Source organism: Peromyscus californicus, unplaced genomic scaffold (assembly GCF_007827085.1).
Source record: "Peromyscus californicus insignis strain IS unplaced genomic scaffold, ASM782708v3 Scaffold_6__1_contigs__length_162567912, whole genome shotgun sequence".
Taxonomy (NCBI): domain Eukaryota; kingdom Metazoa; phylum Chordata; class Mammalia; order Rodentia; family Cricetidae; genus Peromyscus; species Peromyscus californicus.
The window spans coordinates 137,557,695-137,567,962 of NW_026294584.1; the positions used below are offsets into that span (position 1 = coordinate 137,557,695).

At 47.0% G+C, this 10,268-nt stretch overlaps 1 protein-coding gene across 2 annotated transcripts in view; it reads right to left on the reverse strand.

Moving 5' to 3' along the window:
- Positions 1-7,604, reverse strand: part of LOC128098383 (solute carrier family 2, facilitated glucose transporter member 3) — a 64,488-nt gene extending 56,884 nt beyond the window's left edge. The window contains exons 1-2 of one of the 2 annotated variants that reach the window (XM_052719426.1): positions 7,270-7,604; positions 3,689-3,766 (exon numbers count right to left, since the gene is read on the reverse strand). In XM_052719426.1, the coding sequence (XP_052575386.1) occupies positions 3,689-3,709 (21 nt within the window). In that variant the 5' untranslated portion in view covers positions 3,710-3,766; positions 7,270-7,604. Of the gene's footprint in view, positions 1-3,688; positions 3,767-6,966; positions 6,999-7,269 lie in introns of those variants that run through there. The other variant, XM_052719424.1, reaches the window with a different exon arrangement.
- Between the last annotated feature and the right edge of the window lie 2,664 nt (positions 7,605-10,268).

Here is a 10,268-nt window from a genome sequence, read left to right on the forward strand (position 1 = left end):
GGATGTGGCTCAGATGTAGCGTGCTTGCCCGACCAGAACACTGCCTGGGGTTCAATCCTATCACCACAGAAAGAGACATGGTGTCCTCACCTGGAATCCCAGCACTGGGGAGAGTCGTAGAGGCAGGAATACCAGAAGTTCAAAGTCGTTCTCAGCTATGTACAGAGTTTGAGGCCAGCCTGAGAGGCATGAGAGCTATCTCAAAACAAAACAAATCAGTAGAGGAAGAACAGGGCCCACCGGGCGGCTCATGAGGTTCAAGCACTTGCTTGCCACGGCGGTGTATGACAACCCAAGCTCCATCCCAGGGACCCAGTGGCGGGAGGAGAGGACAGATTTCCACAAGGTGTCCTCAGACCTCCGCTAGTGTGCCATGGACATGCTCCTCCACAGACCCTTGAATAAACAAAATATAATAAACAATTTAAAAGGGACAAACAGCAGGCCTGATTTCTATCATGATTTATGTAAATGATGCTTCTGAACGACTATTTCCACGTTATTCACCAACGCATCAGTATAAGAAATTATAGAGGACTGAGAAGCAAGGATGTTCGAACTTTTTTTTTTTTTTTTTTTTTTTTTTCCGAGACAGGGTTTCTCTGTGTAGCTTTGCGCCTTTCCTGGAACTCACTTGGTAGTCCAGGCTGGCCTCGAACTCACAGAGATCCGCCTGGCTCTGCCTCCCGAGTGGTGGGATTAAAGGCGTGCGCCACCACCGCCCGGCATGTTCGAACTTTTTAAAAAAAAAATTATTTATTTGTTTATTTTTTTAAATAATTTATTTTTATTATATGTGCATTGGTATTTTGCCTGCATGTGTGAGGAGCCATATCCCCTGGAACTAGAGCTACAGACAGTGGTGAGCCGCCACGTGGGTGCTGGGAATTGAACCCAGGTCCTCTGGAAGAGCTGCCAGTGCTCTTAACCACTGAGCCATCTCTCCGGCCCCTGAACTTTTTTTATTTTTAATTTTTCTAAATTGGTATTTCTTTCTGACTAAAAATCCAACGGTAGATTCCAGCTTCTTTTCCTCACTGTGTATTTAACCCATTACTCTTGGTTCATCTTGAGTTCTGAGTTTTGGCCCTTGATGCTAGTATGATATTGGACACACTTTTAGCTTGGTCAAAACGGCCTTGCCAAAAGCAAAACCAGGGCAAGTGCGATGGCTCACCTGGTAAAAGTGCCTGCTACTAACCTGATGGCCTCCGAAAATTGCCCTCTGACCTCCATGTGTTCACAGGGGCCCACGTGCACCCCTGTCCACAAATAGTTGTGAATAAACAGAGTAAAATCACTGTTTTTAATGGCTAGTAACACCACAAACACTTTGACCTTTACTTAACCTTTATTCCCACCAAATTTCAGAGGACACTTTTCCTTAACTTCTGTATTACTATAAGTTTAATGCATATATATTTCTTTGAAAATAGAACAAGAAGAAGAGGGCATGGCGGCGCACAGTAGTAATCTCAGTATTGTGGAGCGAGGCAAGAGGATAGTGAGTTTGAGGTCATCCTGAGTTACAAAATAAGATCCTGATTCAAACGAACAAACAAATATACCAATGATGTATGTTACCTTTATGATAAGACCGGCACAATCAGGAAGCCAAAATAGGAGAAATAGGGTAGCTTGCTTAGTTTCTTTTTCTTTTTGAGACTGGGTAGCGTAGGCTAGCCTTGGACTTACTTTGTACCCATTGTAGCCTACAATTTTTGAAATGGAAAACAGAGTAATCCCTTGTCTTAAATAGGAAAGCTTAATTATCCAATGCACACAGCGAGGGTGAGCCACAGCCACAGTCTGCTATAGGGAGAGCTTGATGGGGAACTGGGGTGGGCAGAGTGCAGAGCAGCCATGCTTTTGGTTAGTGATGAAAACACATTAAAAAGGGGATCTCAAAAAAAAGGGGGAATCTCATACTGAAAGCCAACATCCTGGCACCTCATGCCCCCACCTGCCCCCGCCCCATCTGCCCTGGTAGAAGAGACTAATGGTTACAGGACACCCACTCATCTGCGCGGCCCTGCCTGACCAGTTCACAAAGCACTCTCCAGTGCCTGACCAGTTCACAAAGCACTCTCCCTCTGGCACCACCCCCAGCTTGCCGTGGAACCCTGACTTAGTCATCACTGCGTGTCCTGCCAGCTCTTCTGAACCTCACTGGCACGAACAAAGCCAGTTTCTCTTGCCAGGGAAATTGATGTACTGTTTGTGCCACAAATTCCGGGCACTGATTCTTCCTCCAGCCCTTGGCTTCTCAGTCTCTGTGAATAGATGTATACTGTTTTCGCCTCTCAAATCCTGTAAACGGGCACTGTCTGCTCATCGGGGAACACTGGTTATAGGGTAAATTCACCTGGGTATGTGTCCTACAGCTGTTTCTTCCAGGAGGAGAGAGGGGGTTGAAAGCTTGCCAACAGGAGGCTAAGGAAGCTCATGAAACCTAAAAGTCAGGAGGGCCTCCCTGAGGTCATTTAAGCACTTGCTGGGGGGTGGGGTAAGGGGTGGTGGGGTAAGGGGTAAGCTGTACAGGGAACTCCAATGACTCATCTTCCATGAATCCTCACCCATGCCAGTGTGCTTTGGATGACGTAGCTGCCTCCTTTGAGTCATCTGTGGGCAGATTAAGTCATTCCTTATCCATACTCCTGTTAAGTTACATCAATAAACACCCTGGTCATTAAGCTCGATCTGAGGTGGAGTCAATTCTTTGGTCTGTCATCGGTAACTTTTCTGGATGAATAGATATGAGTTCACATCTTCCTGAGAAAAGTAATATATTCTGTTGTGGATAGTTGTACACTCTGTGGAGGTGTATTGCTGTGATTGGTGTAATAAAAAGCCAATAGCTAGGCAGGAGGTATAGGCGGGACTTCCAGGGAGAGAGTGGAAGGAGGAGGAGGAGGAATCTGGGGGGCGGGGGGGAGAGACAGAGACAGAAAGAGACACACAACACATGAGGAGACACAGGAAGCAGGATGGGCTGTCCATGACAGAACTTAGATTAATAGAAATGGGTTAATTTAAGTTATGAGCTAGTTAAAAACAAGCCTAAGCTAATGTCAAGGTTTCACAATTAACAAGTCTTCCATGTCATTATTTGTGAGCTGGTGCCCCAAAGAAAAATCTGACTACAACAGTCAATAAAGACATGGCAGAAAGAAAGGACCACTATGGTCACTTCTGTAGTTTATGTACTAATCTGACTGAGCTTATCCCTATGCAAGGACAACATATAAATCTGTGAAGTATCCCATATTAAAAAATGTATGGAAATAAAAGGGAGCCAGCCTATTGGAGGGAGAGAGGGAGCAAAGGATAAAGGGGGTGTGAATATCATGGAGGGACCTAATAACAGTACATCTACATATGAAAACATAATGAATCATATTTTTACAAATAATATATGCTAATGATACAAAGGAAATCACTGTCTTAGCTTGAAAAGCATGCTAAAGGAGACAACTACTTTCCTAAGGATGCCATTAAAATGTTCAGGAGAAAAAATCTGAGGCTGTCGTAGTAACGGTCTCTCCTATAGGCTAAAGCGGTAATGGGCTCCTCTGTCATCACTTATATGCCTTCCATTATTATCAAGACAAGAAAAGTTCAGAGAGATGGCAAGCGCTGAGCTTACCAACAGTCTGATGCCAATGGGACATTAATCTCTGTTACTCACATTTTGTTTATTGCTCTCCATCTCTCTATCGTAGTAAGACTTGACCCTTCTTCAAATTCCTCTTCAAGGCACAGCTTCCTGTAAGTTGTAATTGGTTCATTAGTTATTTGCTCTGTCTAATTAGGTTCCCCGAGAGCATAGCCTGCGACTTAGCCCCCGGACAACCGAGCGCTATGATAGTGGGATACGAATTTCCACACATTCTAATGGTATCTTAAATTAACTCAATTCTGGAATTCTTGTTCCATGGCCGGCGGGTGTGTGTGTGTGGGGGGGGGGGGGGAGGAGTAGGGCTAACAGTGAAGGCTCCTGGGTAGAGGAAAGAAAAAGACAGTTGAGTATGGTAAAAAACCTCTAGTTTGAGCCATTACTCAGTCACCAACTAACAGTTTCCCCATCTGCAGAATGAGCAGGAAGAAAGCGGACACAAATTCTGTGGGATTTTTTTTTCTTAATTTTCTAGATTTATGTTATTTTATATGTATATGGGTGTTTTGCCTGCATGTAGGTATGTCTACTGCATGCATGCTTGACGTCCAAGGAGGTCACAAGGAGGTGTCAGATCTCCTGGAACTGGAGTTATGGATGGTTGTGTGAGCCACTGTGTGGGTGCTGGGAACTGAACCCAGGTCCTCTGCAAGAGCAGCAAGTGCTCTTAACTACTGAGCCATCTCTCCACCTTCACAAATTCTGTGATTTCATGCAGCTTATGTAGTCATTTAAGAGTTACAGTATTTGGAGACCTACACCTGCAGTTCCCAGCATACTTAGAGATTCGGCTATGCTGTGGTACGATCAATAGCCTGTGGCTGGCGACTCTCCCTTGAGAAACCCACGCTCACACTTTCAGGTTGTCTTCTTGCTCTTAACCCTGCTGCTTAAAAGCTATTTTGAAATCTCTTCAAAACAAACACAATTCTGCTTCAATGGCCTCTTCTCTTATATAGATGCTTCTATAGTACAGAATAATTCTGTAGTATTCTGTCACATGGATGTAATATGTTTACTACCTATCCACTTTTGGTTGTTGAACATTTGAGCTGTTTCCAGTTCTCAATTCCTCTCCCTCACCCCCAGACAGAGTTTCTCTGAGTAGCCCTGGCTATCTCGGAACTCACTCTGTAGACCAGGCTGGCCTCGAACTCACAGAGATCTGCCTGCCTCTGCCTCCTGAGTGGTAGGAGGCATGCACCACCAACTCCTGACTCAGTTTTCCATTGTTGCAAAAGAAAACTATGAGCGACAGATGTAAACTCTTTGAAGTAGCCAGTGTCACACTCCTTTAATCCCACCACTCAGAAGACAGAGTTTCAGGATGACCAGGACTACACAGTGAGACTCTGTGGAACAACAACAAACCACTTGAAAGCATCTGCTTCCTTTTACCTTCACTTTTGCTCGAGACCACTCCAGTGAGGCGCAGCAGTCGGGAGCCGCGGCTTGGTGGAACCAGCTGTCCGTTCCCTCCACCCGCTTCCCCTGACCTGGGCTGCGGCTTTGAATGTCGGCTGAGACACAGTCAGTGAAAATACTGGTTTGGTTGGAGACTCAGGACACGCTGTCCCTCTGACTGGCTCGCCCTCTCCGTTCCTCCTTCTCTTCCTTCCTTTGTTGAAGGGGTGTGTGTGGCTGGTTATGCAGCCAGTCTGGCTTCAAACTTATGACCTTCCTGCTTTAGCTTTCAGAGTGCTGGGGCTGAAGACATCTGTCACCACACTGGGTGACTCTAGCTTTCTTGCATCTTTTTTTGTTTTGTTTGTTTTGTTTTGTTTTTCGAGACAGGGTTTCTCTGTGTAGCTTTTGGAGCCTGTCCTGGAACTCACTCTGTAGAGCAGGCTGGCCTCAAACTCACAGAGATCCACCTGGCTCTGGCTCCCGAGTGCTGGGATTAAAGGGGTGCGCCACCACCACCTGGCTCTTTCTTGCATTTTATCCTCTGCTGCCTTCCTCACAACACTCTCACCTCTTACCTTCTGGGTCACTCTCATTTGGAAAAGCAAATCAAAAAAACCTCACACTGCTCTTGTAATTCAAATAAATACACTTTTCTTTAAAAGTGAGGGGCCAGGACCAGCAAGAAAGTTCAGTGGGTGGAGGTGCTTGCTGCCAAGCCAGACACCCTGAATTTGATCCCTGGAACCCAATAGTGGAAGGAAGGAACCAAGTCCGACAAATTGTCCTTTGACTGACACATCCATGAGGTGATGCGCACATGCATGAACACACACACACACACACACACACACATACACACACACACATACACACACACACACACACACACACACACTGAATAAATAAACCCTGAAATGTGAAAAACAAACATTTAAAGGTAAGGCAGCAGGATCATAGTGGTCAAGGCCAGCCTGAGCAATGAAGTAAGATCCTGTCTCAAAAGTAAATGCAGAACATCTGGGTGGTGGGTGGGGGGGGCGGGGGTGTGTGTAGAGCTGAGCAGGGGAACACTGGCCTAGGATGTGTTCAACCCCCAGGACTGAATGTTAAAGTGATTAACTCAGAATAACTCTTCTCTCTATGTATTCAACTGGGAGAAGTTAACACCATTTCTCCCAGGGCAGTTGGCTTTTTGTCCTGTCTCAAACACTTAGGATAAATAAGTTACTTGATGACTGAATAACCCACACATAGTTTGCTGAGAAAAAGACAGTTTGCCTCTGGCTTCAGACCTTTGCAGGTGTCTTTCACAGCTAACACGGTTCCCTGTCTTAAGTCCAGCTCTGCTTGGATCCACTTGAGGCTCCTCGCTCTGAGGTCTTTGTGAAATTGCTCTCAATAAGGCCATCTCAGACAAACCACTCTCTCTACCCCGCACTTAACATACAGTCTTATCCTGATTCCTTCACTCCATTACATTTCCCTTAAGAAGATTTACAGGTCTGATGGCACGGGTCTGTAATTTTAGGTACTCTGGAGCCTGATGCAGGAGGATCTAAAGTTCCAATCCAGCCTGGGCTAGAAGGGAGTTTAAGGCCACAGAGAAACTCTGTCTCAAAAAGCAACAAGGCTGGGGATGTAGCTCCTTCCTGGCATGGCCAAGGCTCTAATTTCCCTCCCCACTTACAAAAATTCCCCGCTATGATCTGTGCTCCCCATCTGTCTGGCCTAAGATGCTGAGTGCAGGAGGGCGGGGCGTTTGGCAGTGTGCTTGGCTGAGGGGCCCGGGGATGCAGTAGGTGCTCAGTGAACACCGATGGGGGCGACCCCCAGAGCAGCCTCCACCCTCCACCCACTGCGACCTCCTCCCGCCTCTCACCCACCATCCCCGCAGCGGCCCGGCGCCGAGCTCCGCCCAACCGCCTGCGTCGCGGGCCCCGCTCTGCCCCGGGCGCCGCGCCGGAGTGACAGCGCCGCTGCCACCGCCACCGCCACCGCCACCGCCGCAGCCTCAGCCGTTAGCCCCGCGCCGTCGCCGGCTGGCTTTCCGTTCTGAAGGGTCCGTTGACGGAGGAAAACGTGCCGGGCGCCCGCTGCTCGCTGCGTCCGCCTCGCACGCTCCACCTACCGGGGAGGCAAGGGTCCCCTCCGGGGTGGCAAGCCGCGGCCCGCGCCCTGCTCCTCACCTGGCCACCAACCGACCAGACCAGCCGCAGTCTGGGGTCCTCGGGAGCGACCCGAGCCTTCACGGGGTAACCGTCCTGGGCCCCGCCATCCGCCGCGCCGCCGTTAAGAGTGAGGTGGCATTGCTGCTTTAAGAGATACCGGTGCCCCTCGCGCCTGCACGCCCCCCGGGGCTGCGCACAGAGGTCCCAGCGAAAGGAGCACGGGGACCCTGCAAAACCAATGTGTTCGTTCGCCTCTGAAAGGAATCTGGGGGTTTGGGGCTTCGGTGTCCTAAAGGTCTACTGCCCTGTTGGTGTGTCCGGCAAGAACTCAGCAGATCATACGACTAGGTTTGGGAAGCGGAAGGCCAGGCTTGCAATGACCCGGAGCCCAGGAGCAAGGGCTGTCAGGGTTTTGCTGTTGTTGTTGTTGTTGTTGTTTTAAATAAAGATTGGAGTTGCACTTCTCAGAAAGGGTATTTGCAATGAACAAACCCACACTTGCAAAGGTGTACAACTGAGGAAATCACTAGGGAACTTCAAATTAAAGCTATATACACCAGTAAGCACGCACCAGAAGGCTGAAACACTGGAGAAGGGGTCTGGGAGGGGGGAAAAAGGAGTGCCAAACAGCAGCAGAGGTGAATAGAACTCTCATACATTATTTTGGCTTTTTTTTGGGGGGGGGGGCAGGGACTTTATGTAGCCCAGGCTGGCCCCAAACTTGCTGTGTAGTTGAAGTTTGCCTTAAACTCCTGATCTTCCTGCCCCCACGTCCTGAATACCAGGGTTGCAGGTATTTACCATCATGCCTGGCTTTTTTTTCCCCCTTAGATTTATTCTGCGAGCAGAGCGGTGGTGGCACACTCCTTTAATCCCAAGCATTTGGGAGGCAGAGTCAGGTGGATCTCTGTGAGTCCAAGGCAGCCTGGTCTACACAAGTTCCAGGATAGCCAAGGCTACACAGAGAAACCTTGTCTCAAAAAAAAATTTTTTTTATTCTGTGTGTGTGTGTGTGTGTGTGTGTGTGTGTGTGTGCCTGCCCCATATGTGTGAATCAGATCCCCTGTATCTGGAGCTATAAGCAGTTGTGAGTTGTCTGGTCTGAGTGATGAGAACCGAACTCGGGTCCTCCAGAAGATCACGAAGCACTCTTAACAGCTGAGCCGTCTCTCCAGCCCTGGTTTTGGCTTTTTCAGACAGGGTCTCACTCTGTAAAGCAGACTAGCCTTGAAGTAGTTGTAGTCTTCTGCCTCAGTGCTGAATGAAAGGCATGAACCATCACATCTAGTTCATACACTGTTAATGGGTGTCTAAGGGTGTATAAACAGACAAATGGTAAACAGATAAACAAACACAAACCTGCTTTGCAAAACTGGTAGTATTTATCTAAACAGAACATAGGTCTACACTCTATCACCCAGTGATTCTGTCTCACGTATATATTCAACAAAAATTAAATATCTGCAAGCCAAAAAATAGGTGTTAGAATGTTTGTTACAAGGACTTTGACTCTTATTTAAAAATTTTCAATATATATATGTGCAGGGCAGTGGAAACGTGGAGGTCAGAGGACAACTTGTGGGAACTGGTTTTCTCCTCTCACCATGTGGGTTCTGGATATTGAACTCAGAGATTTCAGTCAAGAGACACATACACTTTTTTTTCTTTTCCCAAACAGGATTTCTCTGTGTAACAGCCCTGGCTGTCCTGGAACTCACTCTGTAGACCAGGCTGGCTTCAAACTCAGAGATCTGCCTCTGCCTCCTGAGTGCTGGGACTGAAGGTATGTACCACCTCCACTCCACTACTTATTAGTTTTGAATGATTGGCTTACCTTAGGCATGTTTCTGGCCAGCCTTTTCCCCTTAAATTAACCTGTTTCTGTTTATCTACCTTTTGCCTCTGGGCTTTTTTACTTTTTTTTTTTAATAATTTATAATTTATTTTTTATTTTATGTGTATTGGTATTTTGTCTGTGTGCATGTCTGTGTGAGGGTCCCCTGGAACTGGAGTTACAGACAGTTGTGAGCTGCCATATGGGTGCTGGGAACTGAACCCGGGTCCTTTGGAAGAGCAATCAGTGCTCTTAACCACTAAGCCACCTCTCCAGCCCCCTTTTACCTTTCTTACTTCTGTATATTTTACTTTCACTGCTTCTCTATGTCTGTCTGTCTGGTGTCTGCCTGATTTCCTGTTCCGGCCTCATTCTCTCCTCCTCCTCTCGTTCTTCCTTTCTCTTCTTCTCCCAAGCCTAGATTTCTCCTCCTATCCATTCTCTCTGCCTGCCAGCCCCGCCTATCCTTTCTCTGCCTAGCTATTGGCCATTCAGCTTTTTATTAGACCAACCAGTGCTTAGGCAGGCAAGGTGAAACAGCTGTGACCCGTCTTTACATCATTAAACACCCTTGCATCATTAAACAAAAGCAACATAAACAAATATAACACATCTTTGCACAGTTAAAATAACATTCTACAACAGCTAGGTTTTTAAAGTTTATGCTTTAAAATTATTTTTGACTATGTGTATGTGTGTGTCTGAGTGGTGTGTGGTGATACTTTGTGTATGCTCTAACAAATAAAGCTTGCCTGAAGATCAGAGAGACAAAGGAATAAGCCACAGCCAGCTCTCACCTCACCAACTCCTCAGCTGAAAAGACTGAGCTCCTGTCTCCTCCCACCTTATATTCCTCTCTCTGCCCAGCCTCATCACTTCCTGTCTCCACCTCCCTAGTGCTGGGATTAAAGGCCTGTGTGCCTCCCAAGTACTGGGAGCAAAGGCATAAGATCCCTAGTGTTGGGATTAAAGGTGTGAGCCACCCTTGCCTGGTTTCTACAGCTAACTAGTGGCTGGCTTTGCCCTCTGATCTTCAGGCAAGCTTTATTTGTTAGAGCACACACAAAGTATCACTACATTTCCCTTTTTTGTGAAAAATAAAAAAAGAAGGTTATAACTAAGAAAAACTATATACAATAAGTACAGTAACTATATACAATTTATACAAGCAATAAACACATCA